We start from the raw sequence: 15,894 nt of genomic DNA on the forward strand, positions 1-15,894 counted from the left end.
TTTTATTTATGGGACACCTAAAATTCTAGATATTAAAAAAGAAAGACCCTTCAACATTTTTTAAAATTATATGTAGTATAATGCATGGTGTCATAACTGATAAGAGAAATATTGTAGTAAAGCTTTCATTACTGATCGCTAAGCTTGTTCTAATTCTCAGGGCACCAAAATATTGTAGATTTGTCATAACTACTGGCATCACAGAGATACACAGTGATCAGTGAGATTATTCTCACTACATATATATATATATATATATATATATATATATATATATATATATATATATATATATATATATATATATATATATATATATATATAATTACTATATTTTTATTTTTTTCTTAAACAGGAAGTGACTAATTTGTGTCTGTTTAAGCAACAATATTTCAAAAAATACCAAGATGCTAGCATAAGTAAGCAGCCCCCCCCGCCCCAAGCTCACATTCTTATAATTTACGCCACTGCCCACCTTACCTTCTTAGTTTTAAGTTATTTAATACAATTATTAAGAACATAAGCTTCGACTTTTAGAATAGCCATGTAAGTAATGTTTATAGTAGCGCTGCTGTGTGTTTACTAACTTCTATAAAGATTTATAAACATCATTTCCAGCTTTACAGTACCATCAACAAAATGTTCACGGATATGTTTGCAAAATTAAAAAAATATATGCAGGTTATCGTTGCTTAAAGCTCAATTTATTGCTAGTTTTTATACATTGCCCACTTGTTTCACAAGCAAATTAATTATCTGGTAAAGGAAACATCAAAATAGCGCCACCGAAAAGTATTTCTTCTATATTAATGTTATCATATAGTTATTTGTGTTATGATCAACTATAGCTCAGGCTATAAAACAAATTAGAATAATAATTTTTCACCTTACCATACACTCAGAAAAATAAAGGTGCCAACTGGAACCAAAAGTGGTTCTTTAGACTGATGCCATAGAAGAACCTTTTTTGGTGCCACAAAGAACCTTTCAAACAATGGTTCTTTGAAGAACCATTTCTTTCAGTGGTTCATTGAAGAACCTTTAAAGGTGCCCCAAAGAACCATCAAGAAATGGTTCTTTGGGGCACCTTTAATGGTTTTTCAAAGAACCTTTTTAAAAATGGTTCTTTAAAGAACCATTTTTAAAAAGGTCCTTCAAATGGTTCTTTAAAAGAACCATTTTAAAGAACCTTTTTTGAGTGGTTCTTTAAAAAACCATTTTAAATCTTTCAAAATAAAATGCATCATAAATTGAATTTGAGTAGGGTAAAATAAATACGAGCACAGCATAGACATATATTAATGGTTTATTGTCATTTTGTAGTATACCAAAAGACAAAAATGCATTTTAGCCCTCAGCACAACATCAATACTAATACATGTCACATATTAGTGTTTTAAACAGTAATAATTAAATATATTTGCTATACTATAAATAAATATATATAAATACTATAGCTACAGATAACACAACAAATAATACATGTATTGTTTAATTAATAAAACATCAGAAAGTGATAAAACACATTAGAAATAGCAATAGCTTCATAACAGACCAATAAATCAACACATTTTCATCAGCAGATGTTTGCATGTTCAGTAAAAACATTTCAACAACAAGTTTATGATTAAAATGATCAATGAACTTTAGCATTACACCATGTAATGTACGTTTCATGTTGTACTCATGGTCCTTTGTTAGTCCAGTTTAGGACAATGTCTCTGACGTATGTTTCATATCAAACATATGTCATATCAAAACAAGCCCACACCTGCAGTTGTTTCAGTTTTTCACTGGTGTTTCCTGTCAGCTGGTCAACCTCACTCAGGCAGACATCCATATCAGCCAACCAAACGACAAGCTCCTCCCTTTGTGCTTCAAATCCCTCCCACTCTGAGACAAGGAGCTGAAAGAGAGAGAAAAGAGTCAATTATAAAGAAGAGAGAAAAGTGAAACCCTCCTCAGAAGGTCTGACTCGCATACCTGCAGTTGACCTGTGATGGACTCCAGTTTGGCGTTCACGTCATCCCTCGCCGATGCCAGCAGCCGAGTCTGCAGGGTGCCCTGGAAGAGCTGAGTTAATGTTCGACTCCTCCTGGTCAGGCTCTCCAGCTGGATGACCCGAGGTCTCCCCTCTCTCCGCTGCCTCTGAACACAGAAACACAAATTGCATCTGAAGCAGGAGGTGCAGATTTTTTGCTATTCTTTTCTAAATCCAGGCTAGATCACGTGGAGGTATTTGGAAAACTTTTTTGGCCAGTGGACGACTGTTGTCTTGCAGAAAGTCAAATCAAACATATGCGATACACAATCAATTCACAAGAACACATTGTAAAAAATAAGTCCAGTTCTTGCCTGATTTCAAATGAATTCTGCATCAAAACAGGGTAAAACGAGTGTTTGCAGCAAATATGAGCACAAAGCCTCACTTTGTACAAGCCTGCTATTACAGTTCTCCTCTATGCAGACGACTTTCCTGTTTTCAAGGCACAACTTGGATCTGCTGTACGAATCTTATGGATACACACTAAATGAAACAATAGTGTGCATGACTCCAGATTCTGATCCCTCATCCTAATATGGTCCCAACATAGCAACAGCAATAAAGCAGATGCTGAGGCTAAAAAAATACAAAGTCCATAAACCAATGGCTGACGTGGGTTTTATCATAAGGGTGATAAATATACAGATTTCAGTCTGTCTTAGAGATTTGATGTTCATTTACCTGCAGATGCACTATACGTGCCTGCTCTATGGTTTTTCACAACATTTTGCACATCACTATTTAATACAGGAAGTACGTGAACTAAAACAAGTCATCTTTCTTTGTGAGAGGACCATATTAATGAAACAAACCTCAATGACATCATAGGGATCCCTAAAGATGCTCCTGCTGCTTCTCTTCCTCCTCATCCTAAGCTTCCTTCTCCTTGTCCTCGCCTTCCATCCAATTGTAATTCAACCTAATTGTGTTTCTCCCCCTCCTCTTCCTCATTTTGTTGGAGCTGTGAACACAATTAATGTGAATCTGGATTAATTTGTGCAAACAAGAAAAATCTACAGCTTTTTGGTCAGAGGTGCTCTTGTGATTTAAGCCGGGTAGAGTAGATTTATGTGTTGATGCTACCTGCTTCAGCTCTGGCTGCTGAGTGATATTTACACCCTGGCTGGATTACAAACTTTAACCATGTGCTGAACTTTGGCCCAGCGTTGATACCTCTTGTTAGTATAACGACCTCTTCTTAGCTTGTATGTATGATGGTGGATAAATGAAATATACAAAAAAATTAACTATATTACAAAAGAACATCTATCTTGGAAACATCAAATGACCGGAGCATAACTTGTCAACTAGTCCGAAACTAAGTTATGCAGGAACAGTCAAAGACACACCTTCTCATGTCACATTTCTATTCATTTCTATATAATTCGATTAGACAATAAAGAGTTATCTAATCTAATTATTCATTCAAAACACTTATGCATAGCTGCATTTTATACAGCTCATACAGAATTCAAAGTACAGGTTCATGTGAGTATTTAATGTACAGCTCATATCTACAGAATTTCAGAGTTTCTAGAGCAGACACAGAGCTCACGTCACAACAGGCTTCAGGCGCCATTTTAGTGACTTTAACAATATATTAAATTTTAATTTCGGTCTAGCTGACATTAGGTTATGTACGCAGCACGCAATTGAACCACATATTTTAGAAGCCAAAGGTTCAAATTAGCTGGGAGCAGCTTCACTTAATTATAACAGTGGTTTTGTTAGGAAAACAGTTGGATACTAAATTGCGTTGACCTCAACGGCTAACGTATCTAGCTAATCGCTACTGTTAGCACAACATTAACAGCAAGCTACAATGACGAGTAACAAAAACAAAACAGTAATAAGGTTTTAATGGAAATGTTTTACCTTTTCTAACAGTCCCAGAATCCACAGCTTCAAAGTCCAGCAGGTACTGAAGACTGTTATCCGTTTCGCTGTCACCGTCCGTGAGTTTTTTTCCCGAAGGTCAAGGCCCGCCGCTCGCACACTCTGTCTGCGCATGCGCATCCCAACGACTGACCCCCTCCGTCCGCTCCCGGGAGGTTATAGTATGACGTGTTCTGACGTCACTCTCTCTCTCCCTGTCATTTATTTGGCTCGAAACACATATCAACAAATTGCTCAGTGATGAACAACTACTCAGATCATTTACCTAAGCTGTGCTTTGTCAAAACGAAGTGTGTGTTCATTACACTGACATTCTGTTCTGCAGTTGTTATTTACTTGTATTTTATAATTTGACTTTACATACTGCTGGGTGGTTTGTAAAGTTTACAATAACTAGTATTATCATTATACTATATTTTCAAAAATATATAATAATCTCAAAAGTAATGCCTTGGAGTAGAAAATAGTATTGCTTTATTAAAATTTAAAACTAAAGTACAGTACTTGAATGTGTGTATTGTGTCTACTGTTTGCAAATATTTCTAACTTTTATTTGAATATTCAGTTTCCTACCATCTTCTCTTAAAGGGTAATTGCCAGGTATCCCGCCCTCCCCCTTTGCACACACATGCACACAAAGAAAACACAGTATAATTCACAGCCTCATTATAGTGAATAAATATTTATGCTATTTACACCATCAAACTTAGATTGCTAAGGATGAAGAACCTTTTGTTCTTTAAAGAACCATTTGTAATAGCTGAAGAACCATCCACAAAATAAAAAGGTTCTTTGACGTATGATGATTCTTTAAAGAACCATGAAGACATCTGAAGAACCATTTAAGAACCATAATTTTTCTGAGTGTAGGGTGGTCCAATGCAATAGTTTACAGTTCCACTTTGAAACTGTGCCATTTCTTTTTAGTGTTAACAAAACTATTTAAGGCTACAGTACCAGTAGTATTTACTGATATGTGCTTTACTTCAGGCTAATGTTTCTCTTGTTTGCCAACAGTCTATTTTAAAGCCACTTAATGAAAAATCCAAACATCTAAAGTTACATTTTAAATGTGTGTCATGGGCTCAGTTGACTCCTGCGTTGAAAAGGAATAAGGAAAAGCGATGCACCATCCGCTACCCAAGAGCATGCAACCCCCTGTCTGCAAAGACCACTAGTATTTTATTGCTGCTTCACTTCCCAGACACTAAACACTCCACTGCTGTCAGACTCAGCCCAAAGTAACTTGATATTTCATGTTTTTTGGGGGCCAGATTTTGCTCCCTCCCAGTCACCAAAAGGGGGAGACACAGCGAAGCTTTGAGGGGGCAGAAGAACAGGTGCCCACAATTTCACCTGTCTGCTCTGTAACCCATGCTCTGGGAGCTATGTTACACTTCAGCTCTAATTGTAGCCACATTTGCAGCGATTTCACAGGGATGAAGTAGCAGAGGGGAAGTGGACTCAAAAGTCCACTTTTAGAAGTGAGCTAATTTAATTGCATGTGACCATACCCTCACATGGAGCGACATAAAACACGGACAGGAGAACCAGCGGCTTACATAGACACACACACACACACACACACACACACAAGAGCAATGGAGCTTCAGCAAGCCGTAGCACTACAGCCTGTTTATTCTAAAAGCAGGAGGTCATAAAATCAGGCAGTATTTTCAAAAGTACCTGCAAGCTGCATCCTGCAAACAGACAGAGCTGTGTCAGTGCTGATGATGTGGGAGGGGACTTGCAGGTCAAGAGACACAAAATAGTTCAGCAGGCACATGTGATATATTTAGTGAGGCCATTGTTTGTTTTATTTAGAGAGCGAATTGAGGATTTTCCAAACTGCAGCGCCCCTGAGGTATTTTATCAGGTGTACAGTCCGCCATGTGTTACACATTAGCGAGCTGAAGGGAATGCTGCTTGCAGATACAACCTATAAAATGTTTGGAGGTTGGAACTTCAGAGGACAAGGGGTCGACAATCGCTCTCTTCAGAGCTGGTGGTGGATATGTGGGAAACACTTATATGCAAATGAAACGGCCTCAAATTACAGCCCAAATTGCCCCTATATCGTTAGAGAAAATAAGCATTAGGAATCTCTGGCATTGCAGTTTGCCATAAGAATATTAATGCATGGAAAAATAGGTGTTTACTGCTGCAGCCAATTATAATAAGAAGAGTTTAAGGAAGACGGGGGAAAAAACAGCTAATAAAGTTTCTGAGGCCTTCCAAACTGAGCTGTGCCTGTGCAGTGTGGTTACTGAGGGGAGCACACAGATATGCTGGTGGTGTCTGCAAATGCAGGGCGCAAGGCATGATGGGACTGAGGCCTGACAGACGGGGAGGGCGGCCATTGTGCAGGTGGAAAAAAATAAAGTTTACTGTTTCTGAAATGCAATGAATATTTCATAGTGAAATAACCATTTGTCACATGTAGGTCATGTGACAAGCGTGTGTGTGTGGTGACCTCGGTGAACATGGGCAATGGAGCACCAAAACCCAGTGAGTGAAACTCTGCATGGGCCTGTCAGAGCAGCTTGTAATGTGCCACTTGGCTTTGTTCATCTATTAACAATCACATTTTGGTGCCAGGCTCTTAGTGTGTGTGTGTGTGTGTGTGTGTGTGTGTGTGTGTGTGTGTGTGTGTGTATACGATGTCGACCTGCCTTGAATACATTAACTCAAGTGTCTTTTTGTTTCTTTTTCTTTTCTTTTTAAAGAACAGTCAGCATATTTATATCTTACAGCTTTGGCATTTTTCCTTTTTTTTTTTTTAAACAATATGTTGATTTTTTTTTCCAGTATAGGATCTCAAACGCTAACAAGTTCATTGTCATGTCAGGAAACGCAGCAGGCCGCTGTGATGCCTTTAGGAGCGCTTCGTGAGTGTCTGCGTGTTTAATCCTGCTCTTAAACGCCTCACCTCGTTCAAAATCTGAGCTGGAAATAACTTAAGGATAAAGGACGCGTTATTCACAAAGATCGCCACTTCTGCCCAGCTGTGTTCATGCCCCTGAAAGTCGGTAGACTAGTTAGTCCGAGTCAATAACCGCTGACTGTACCCGATGGCAAATTGGAAATTGCTGGGTTCGGAAAACATAATCATCCGAGCACATCGTGGCTGCAAACGCCACTCCTTCGTTATTAATAATAAAGAAAGAAACTGAATCCGAGGCGTGGATGTTTAATTTGTTATTATGTAAGCTATTTGAAGAGTGATCGTATGGTAATTGCTCATTAGTCTTGTATATTTATCGCTGCACCTTATGTCGAGGCCAGGGGAATTGTGCGGGGTTCATTCTCTCGTTTCAAGGATCAATTTCAGAGGCAATTTGTGAAACAGGACAGATCAAGTTAGGCCTGACGTTGGGTCTGTAACGGGGTCGGCCTACAGGTGCCACCTCACAGACATTCATTTTGCCCCCGACGAGATGCTCTTCGAAATGAAACTCCTCTGGCAGACGACGTGTTGACAAACTATCCAAATCCATCCTTTCAGAAGCCACTTCTTCCGACTTAAGAGATTCCAGCTCGATCAATTATTGACTTTGCGCGCTAATACCGAGCCTGTCCTCCGCTTATTCCCTCCCTCGGCCACTATTCACATTAGTGGTGTCAGCGGACGTAATTATACCTACTAATTGCAGATTAAAGGTTTTGGGTCAGTGGGGTCACTTGATAGGACCGACTACTCTTTTCAGTGGTGGATAATCGTTTCACGTTGCGCGCTAAATGTTTGATGCAGCGGGAGCTCGTTTCCAAATTGTCCAAAATTTACGCAAGAACCAAATTGCGCGTGGACTTGTGATGATTTATGAGGGAGTTTAGCCCCCGGACCGAGAGGGGCAGTTTCAGTTTAGATAAGAGGGTCACCAAAGGTCCCCACAATTGGCCCTTAACGCACAGCACGAACGTCTGGGAGAAGGATCTAATACGTGAGGGCCCACTTCAACTCATAACGCGCGCACGCTGTTTGAGTTCTGTCCAAAGTAATTATATTCATGTGACCTTAGTTTCAAATTGCACCTGATCGTCCTCAAACAAATGCCAGGATCTGAAAAGAAGAGCGCCTTGAATTTCTCAGACGTGAAACACCTAAATATTACGGAAGCGGCATGCGCGCTTTTGTTAGGAAGATGTCTTTACCCAGACTGCTTTACAGAAAATAATCCCCCACTCCACCTCCGCCTACAGCTTTTTATTATTTTCATTTTCATTTTTTATGTAGTAATATGCACTTTCAAAATAAAGAGTCTCTTTTAATTTTATTTAACAAATTAAAATACAATACACCCACTGGAAGCTTTTAATTTGGTGAAGAAGATTTTTGGATATTGTAGCTTAAAAAAAACAAAACGTAATTTCAAAAATAAGATCAAAAATTATTTCCATGCACTAGCTTCTTTTAAGAGAGAGGGGTTGAAATCAAACGCATTTAAATTAATCAAATTGTGCCAGGCTCTAATGAGAAGCCTGTCCTGTCTCCTGTGTGTCCATGCAGACGCACACGAGGAGGGGGTGTATGTGTGGTGGGGGGGGAGTGCGCCAAATTTGTTTGCGGCGGATCAAGGCTCACCGCCTCCACTGCACTTTCTTTATCTTAATTCCAACTTGAAAAGATATAATTATCTAGTTTGAACAGGACTGCTATCAAATCCTTCTTTATAGGCAGGGTAGGGAAAAGCTCGAGTGGATTGTGAAGCTCTGAGCCGCTCGGTGTTGCCCGAGATAGGAGTAATGAAGTTGTGGAGTCCGGAGATACAAAGGGCATTAACCTCATTAGCATGAAACCTTTTCTTCTAACTATTGTGGGACCCTTTCAGTCCTCTAATCCCCCCTATTTCAAAGCTGGGTTTGTAATAAAGCTTTTAGGGGTTTTTTTCTCCAAAGCTAATGGTATTCTCTATAGATTTTTATTGCTGTTATAATCTATGGGCCGATTAAGAATTCCCTATATGCCATGTCCCCCCTCCTTCCTAACCCAAACCACAAAAACACCACTTTTTACTTTATGAAACAATTAAACAAACACGTGCACCTCCGCGAGAAACACCGAAGTTAGGTTTGCTGTGCTGTTCGCGAGGAAACAAACAAAAACCATCATAATCTAGTTTCAATTTGTTAAGATTTCTTTCTGCTTTCGTGGTTTTGTTGTTTGGTTTGTTTGTGTTTAAATGAGAAATCGTTTCCTGCATCTCTTTCTCTTTTTTAATGCGCCCACGGACTCCAAAAAAGAAGTCCTGTAATGTTTCCGCTCGGTCCAAAGCAGCAGCTTGCAGCACGATTGGAGCCTAAAAGACAAGATTTTAAACAAAGATCCCATTTTTTGCGGCACATTGCAACCTTCCCTTATCGCGTCGTGAGGGGTAGTCAGATTGTACTAAATTATGTCCAACCAAGCCCCCCTTGGATCCGTGGATTAAGAGATTAAAGTGGACCACTGGGCAATGCATCCCCTTTCCCCCCTCATATTACTCGCATGATAATTGCCCAAACTGATTTGCACTTTCACAAAAGCTTGTAGGGACTCTTTGTAGCCGGAGCGGAGCAGACGCTGCAGCTCCTGGAGGAAAAAAAATGCTTTCTATGTCAGACTGAGAAACAAATGCAGGGCTGAGGAAAACAAATTACATGCTGCAGAATTTTTCCTCTCTTTGTTTTTTAAATCATCCTATAAACGCCACATCAGCGCGCCTCGCTGTGCGCTAAATGATTGCGCATTTCCAAAAAAAAGAAAAAAGAAAAAAAAAAAACTTAAGGTTGCTTTCCGTAATCAAAAGCCTATACTTTTACTGCGCGCGACATATTGATAAAACTTTATTGACAAAATATTGACAATTACATACTTCTTGGAAGTATACTTTGTGTTAAAATTGTAGCAAACTTAACACAAACACAAAAAGTATTTACATTCTGTAAAAGCGGGTTTAACAGAAACATTAACTTTTTTTTTTAGCATTTCTGTACATGGAATAACGCTCAGTGCTTTTTTATTTTTGCTCTCTCTCCTGTCTTTGCTCAATTCTTGCTTTTTAGTCCTTCATTGCAACTTTCACTGGAGGGTCAAGTCCTGACAGAAGCCTGTGTGGGGGCCACAGCGACACATTGGTAAAGCTTTAGGTTAAAGGAATGTCCTGATACCTTCCCTTTAAGTACTTTGTCTGTGGTCTGATTCACTTATTTTTTATTTTTTTTATAGAAAGATGTCATTTTTTCATCGAAATTCCACTTTTCTTTCCTTAAAAAAAATTAAAAATAAACACCATAACGCAGCACCGCTACTTCATATGTTTTCACAATCACTTTTACACGAGAATCATTAATTAAAGACTGCACACATTGTAAAAAGGAAGAAGCACGACATCTCTCTGTTTGAAAATAGAGTTAGAAACAAAACTGATTATTTCTCTTTTTTGTTGTTATTGTTTCTGTTTTTCCTTGGTTTGCGAAAACTCGTCAAATTAAAAACAGCTACCAGGAAAAAAAGAAGAAAAAAAACTAGACCATGCATTTCAAGTTTTACAAAAAAAAAAAAAAAGCAGTTTGGTGTTTTGGTATATCTTACGTGGAAACGATTTTTTTTTTGTTTAAAAAAATAAGAGGAGGAAAAAATAATAATAAAAGCCTTCTGAAGTGCAAACGTCCAATGTGAGTTGGAGAAAAATATAATTAGGTGTTGGTTGTAGGTGGGGGAGGGTGGGGGAAGGGGGGTAGTAGTGGTGGTTGGTGCGAGAAAGGGTTCAGGTAGGTGGACTGACACACTGTCGGTCACATTTCCCTGGGTCACTCGGACTGACAGACCCGCGTGGTGACAGCAGTGTCAGTCGGGCTTGTCTCACCCTCAGCTGCCGGTCTCCGGAGATCTGAAATGTGACATTGGCTTTGTACCCTCTCACTTGTCTCTACACGGCATCCTGTATCCATGTCCTCCTTCATTCAGGCGCATAGTCTTTATTTTAATCGTCCGAAGTGACATCAATTTCCTCCGGGCTCGCCTGTTTAGTCGCCAGTCTCCACCGGTTTATGTGATGCGATCCTTTCTTCTTCTGCTGAGACTCCGAGCCCTCCTCTTCCAACTTCTGTCTCTTGAACTTCGTCCGCCGGTTCTGAAACCACACTTTTACCTGCATAGAGAAGGGGGGGGGGGGGCAAAGAAAAACCCGTATCAGTTTCACGAGATAAACCGCGATTGGCCAGTGCGTAAAACCAAGCGTGAATAGGATAGCATGGCTAAAAACAAGCAGAGAGTTCAGCAGAAATAACAATACTTTTTTAAAAAGGCAAAATGTGACCTGCACCTAAGGAAACAGCCGCCAGGATAAACAAACATCAATTATAGTTCCAGTACAGCACGAATACATGCCATTAAAAATCATGTCATTGTTAATTACTCCAATTATTCTTATTAACTCACATAAAAAAGAGCGACTTCCGCCTTAAAAAGGTCAAACCCCAATTCTATTAACAATATAACAGGACAGAGTCTTTTCCACATCACGCCTTAAAATTATCGGGAGGGAAAAAGGAAAATGAGACAAGGAGCTGTGACACAAATAGAATATTTTAATAAATAAGGTTCACTACTGTTTTAATGCGCGCAGAAACTTTGACGCCATACCCAAAGTAGGTCAGAAATGTATTTAATTTTTTTAGATTTTTTAAAACAAAAATGTCAGCATGTGGATGTCAAGAGAAATAAATGTCTCTGAGGCACGTTTAACATATATGTCCACACGCTCCTCTAAGTGGATTTGTTAATAATCGGTACCGTGGGGGGAATTAACAACATCTAAATCGATAAATTATCTGTTCCTGTTTTGTCGCTGTGCAGCCCTTTCAGCTCTTTAATGGTGACCGAGGTGCGTTTAATAAGCCTTCAGTGGGCTAATTGAAGTAGGTGACGGTTCATTTCTCCCTTCAGCTCCTCCAAAAGGCCCCGCCGTATAAAGGACACACAGCGGACAAAAGACAGCAGGCTGATGGGCTCAAACAGCATCTTAAATATGGCAGGGGGAATTCACTGAACCCGCCTCGCTCTTTGTATCTCCTACCCTATAAAATGGTTAACTGGTTAATTTGCCCTCCATTTTGAAAAGGCAACATTCTCTCCCCCCACCCCCCACCCCAAAACAAAGTAATTCAACCCCCTCCTGGAATGAGGTTAGGCCTACACAATGACGATCGACTGGCTCCAGCAGAAAGCCTCTGTCTTCAAATGACAACGTGGAAACGGTGTGCCACCTGATAATTTCGCGTTATTGTTTGGCAAATGATAAGCAAATGATAACACCCCGCTTTAGTGCCGCGCGTAAATACGCACACGTTTTACAGGCCTGATTGAAGGCTCCATGACGCACGGTACCACGTTAAAAAAACCAAACACATAAAAAGTAACACACCGTCCTCCAGGACAAGCACCACGACACAGTCAGCTTCTATAATAATCAATAATAATCTCTCGAATTACTGTAAAATGAAAGTGGGGATTTCCTAAAAGCCAAAAACACGACACGACGCGCTGAGAAGCAGCACTGAAACAAAAAACACACACACAACGTGAGAGCAGGTGAGTGGAGAGAGAGAGGGCGGAATGTCGAGTAAAATCCAGTGCTTCTTACCTGAGTTTCTGTGAGGCTAAGGCTGTGGGCGAGCTGCTTTCTTTCTGCTCCCACCACATAATGGTTTTTCTCGAACGCGTGTTCGAGCCGCAGGAGTTGCGAAGGTGAAAACGCTGTCCGGATTCTTTTGGGCTTTCTGGCCAGCGCGTTGTGCAAAAGGAAGCTCTCTGGACTCGTTTCATTACCTGGAAGCGAGCAGAAAGTGAGGATCCTCAGTGACGTATTCAAATATATATGTATATTTTATAAGATGTTAACTATTCCATAAGAAACAACAGGCCTGGGCGCAGCTAGAGGACTGCAGTCTCCTGAGGGACTATAAAAGAGGACGATAATAAAGTCCAAAAAGAAGCTGGACATTAGTCAATAAAAAGCCACACGCCGTATTTATGAAAGTGTGTGTGTGTGTGTTCAAATTAATCATTACTGAAGGTTTCTTCTTTTAATATCTGTCAGTCCTTCCGTGTGAAGAGAAGAGGGAAACAAATAAAGCAGACGTATAATCCTGGACTTAATTAAATTAGCTTTTTGTGAACAAACTGTAAATCGACAACACACAAAACCAGCTTAGAAATTAAACTGAAAATACATTCCAGTAAAATAAAAAATAAAAATAGCGCTGTCACTTGCAGGAAAAACAAACCAAATCAAACAAATAAAAATAATATTCAGTAATAATATTATTAATAATAACGATCACATAAAAATACCACAAATATAGCACCCGAAATCAACAATAGAAAAGTTCTCAGGCCAAACCAACTTAAACAATAAATTTACAATTTACTCATATTTTGTCTGATGTCAGGTTCAGAAATTTAGAAACAGCATAATCATATAATTACACGTTTAGCTCAAATAAAAATGTATTTATTTCTTTAAAAAAACAAAACTAAAAAAACTAAAAAACAAAAAACCTGCTGTAACAGGTTTAAACCGCAGACTAGCGAAATGCTTTCATTGCGTTTCTGGATATAGATCATGCGCTATATATAACCTGCAGACTACCGGTGTACAAACATGTCAGAATTTCAATTCGTAAAAAAACAACAACCCGTTAACACATACTCCAAAGCTGCAGGCGTCCTCACAAGCCCAGCCATAAATATTTCTTTGTTACAGATTATTTTTCTTTGTCCAAAATCGAAGAAATTCGTTACGAGGTCATTTCTTTTTACAGCTGCGACACCTTTAGAAACTACTTTTGGCACTTAACGACGCTTCACTTTAAAACTGTTCTGCTACAGCTACAAATATATATTTATATTTTTTTACACCACCTTGCTCTCAGCTTAACACAGTCTAAAAAAACTAAAAAAACAAAAATGAAATAATAACAGAAAAGAAAATGCTACAGCCCGTAGTTGTTCGTGCGTAAAACTCATCCAAAGTCGAATACTTTGACAACTTACCTTGAAACCTGTGACCCAAGTACCTATATCTGTGTAATAACCAGGGGTAGAAAGTTGAGGGGTCTCTTTGCTGGCTGGCAAAAAGCGGGTGCGGACTGTGTGAGGATGAAAGCGGGTGAGCGGCCAGAGCGTGCGGCGGGGCCACCGGATGTACTGGAACGGTAGAGTTTGGCGGATGAGAGACCGCCTCGGCAAAAACCAAGTCCGGGTTAGAGTAGACGCCCCTGCCGCCGGAGTGAAAGCCGTTCAGAAATGGGTTCATCTGGCCGGAGTTTGCATAGCTGAGAGCCGCTGGCCTGATGGGCTCCTCGGAGCGGGACGCCGGTATCGGATTATCCTTCGCCACTAAAGACTCTATAGTAAAACACCTCTTGGGTGTAGGTTGAAACATGGTCTGATAGTCCAGATTCCCCAGTTTAGGTTAAAGTTGTCGTAGGCGCTCTTGCTTGAAAAATACTCCACACCCAAGGAAAAAAAGGGGAAAGTTTCTGCGCAGTAAACAAGTTGGGAAAGGGCGGCGGGCAGTGTCGAAGAAGCCAGAAAATAAAAAGTGCTCGGCTACTCCCAGACTAATCCATGGATGTGATCGTTTTCCTCGCCGGCTTCGTGCAGGCAGATTTGTTAGTTCATGAGCCTAATTAGCGCTGCAGCCCCATAAACAGCTTCCTCTGAAGGCTGTAATGGCATGGTGATTGGTCGCTGCCGCTGCTGCTCGCCTTAAGGTGGAGAAGGGGGAAGACGCTTAAAAAGTGCGTCAATGGGAAGCAGGGGCGCGGAGAGGCGGACTCGAACGCGCAACACGGAACGGATTCGTTCAGAGAAGAGCCCCCCGCGTGCACGCACACATGCCCGCACGCGCACATGTAGACACACAGACACATGAATCCACTCGTGCGCACATATCTCCAGGACATTTAACACATTCAACTAACCAGTAGAAAAGGTAGCCTGCTTATTTGCATTTAGTGTCTACGACAGATTCAGGCAGATCTTTAAAGTGTGTGTGCTGTTACTACTAGAGGTGATTACTTTAAAATATGCAAAAACAATGTGGCGGCAACACATCAGCTCTGTTTGACTCTGTTTTTGGGATGCTAATGGTATGGAATAAATTGAATTTTTCAGCAGCCGCTTATTTGCGCCATTAGTCGGTTTTAATTTATTTTTCCATATTTTCCTGTTTTCTTTTTGTTTATTTATTTATTTGTGACTGGACATTTGCAGAAAATTCTTTTTTTTTCGTTGCTGCTTGTTTCCATTTGTCCCGATTCTAGGATCAACATTAGTATGAGTTCTATACTGACACGCTTACATTTGTGCAGAATGGTTTGTCGAAGACGCAGACGCGCTTAAGCTCAGATTTAGAGGTGCTTCTGCTTTTTTTTTATCTAGTGTGCGGGACACGATCCTGAAACAGTCAGTGTTCAGTAACACTGATGTGTCGCTGTGTGTTAGACGGTGAGAGCTGTTTATTAGAGTAGTGTACCTGTGCGAGTGCGACCTGTCACCCCTGCATGCAGATCAGCGGCTGACGGCAGCAGCACGAAGCTGCAGCCATGTCCGCGCACAGCGGGCCTTCACAAAGAAATAATACACACTTGGAGTCCGCGCAGGCTGCTGACAAGTGAACTGATGCATCCCCCGAAATGAGAAAATGATGTATTGCCTACCGACAGCCTACGTCCAAATGTTTGGAGATTATTTCATCATTTTATGCCTTTTTTTGTTTTTGTTCATTTTAATTTTTTGGCCGCTGCTTGTAAGCTGATACATGTTTCAAGGAAAGTTTCCAACCAAATACATATAATCAGAATAACTCCACTTATTATTATTATTAAATTATTATTATTATTATTACTCACATGGAGTTTAGGCTTTGCTCATTTATGCGGGTCCCTGAAATTAAATGTGGCCTATA

General features: G+C 40.1%; 2 protein-coding genes across 2 annotated transcripts; both read right to left on the minus strand.

Moving 5' to 3' along the window:
- Positions 1 to 1,738: 1,738 nt before the first annotated feature.
- On the minus strand, positions 1,739 to 4,060 carry LOC146620283 (nesprin-1-like). The gene is made up of 3 exons (XM_085369518.1): positions 3,920 to 4,060; positions 1,984 to 2,148; positions 1,739 to 1,906 (listed from the first exon to the last, which is right to left on the minus strand). Exons 1-3 carry the CDS (start codon positions 4,058 to 4,060, stop codon positions 1,739 to 1,741), a joined length of 474 nt encoding a protein of 157 aa, XP_085225644.1.
- A 6,842-nt stretch (positions 4,061 to 10,902) lies between these two features.
- emx2 (empty spiracles homeobox 2) lies at positions 10,903 to 14,367 on the minus strand. Its single transcript, XM_085369519.1, has 3 exons — positions 13,977 to 14,367; positions 12,565 to 12,749; positions 10,903 to 11,070 (listed from the first exon to the last, which is right to left on the minus strand). The coding sequence occupies exons 1-3, from the start codon at positions 14,365 to 14,367 to the stop codon at positions 10,903 to 10,905; spliced, it is 744 nt and encodes a 247-aa protein (XP_085225645.1).
- Between the last annotated feature and the right edge of the window lie 1,527 nt (positions 14,368 to 15,894).

Source organism: Diplotaxodon limnothrissa, linkage group LG13 (assembly GCF_057381915.1).
Source record: "Diplotaxodon limnothrissa isolate DT_005_m linkage group LG13, D_limnothrissa_male_GT1.1, whole genome shotgun sequence".
Taxonomy (NCBI): domain Eukaryota; kingdom Metazoa; phylum Chordata; class Actinopteri; order Cichliformes; family Cichlidae; genus Diplotaxodon; species Diplotaxodon limnothrissa.

Excerpts from the sequence above, each read along its gene's own strand:
- LOC146620283 (XM_085369518.1), bottom strand. The coding sequence starts at position 4,060 with ATGCGCATGCGCAGACAGAGTGTGCGAGCGGCGGGCCTTGACCTTCGG. Across the intron at positions 2,149-3,919 it reads TTCTGGGACTGTTAGAAAAG|AGGCAGCGGAGAGAGGGGAG; the intron begins GTAAAACATTTC and ends TTCTGTGTTCAG. Across the intron at positions 1,907-1,983 it reads CCATCACAGGTCAACTGCAG|CTCCTTGTCTCAGAGTGGGA; the intron begins GTATGCGAGTCA and ends TCTCTCTTTCAG.
- emx2 (XM_085369519.1), bottom strand. The coding sequence starts at position 14,367 with ATGTTTCAACCTACACCCAAGAGGTGTTTTACTATAGAGTCTTTAGTG. Across the intron at positions 12,750-13,976 it reads CTTGGGTCACAGGTTTCAAG|GTAATGAAACGAGTCCAGAG; the intron begins GTAAGTTGTCAA and ends GCTCGCTTCCAG. Across the intron at positions 11,071-12,564 it reads TTAGCCTCACAGAAACTCAG|GTAAAAGTGTGGTTTCAGAA; the intron begins GTAAGAAGCACT and ends TTCTCTATGCAG.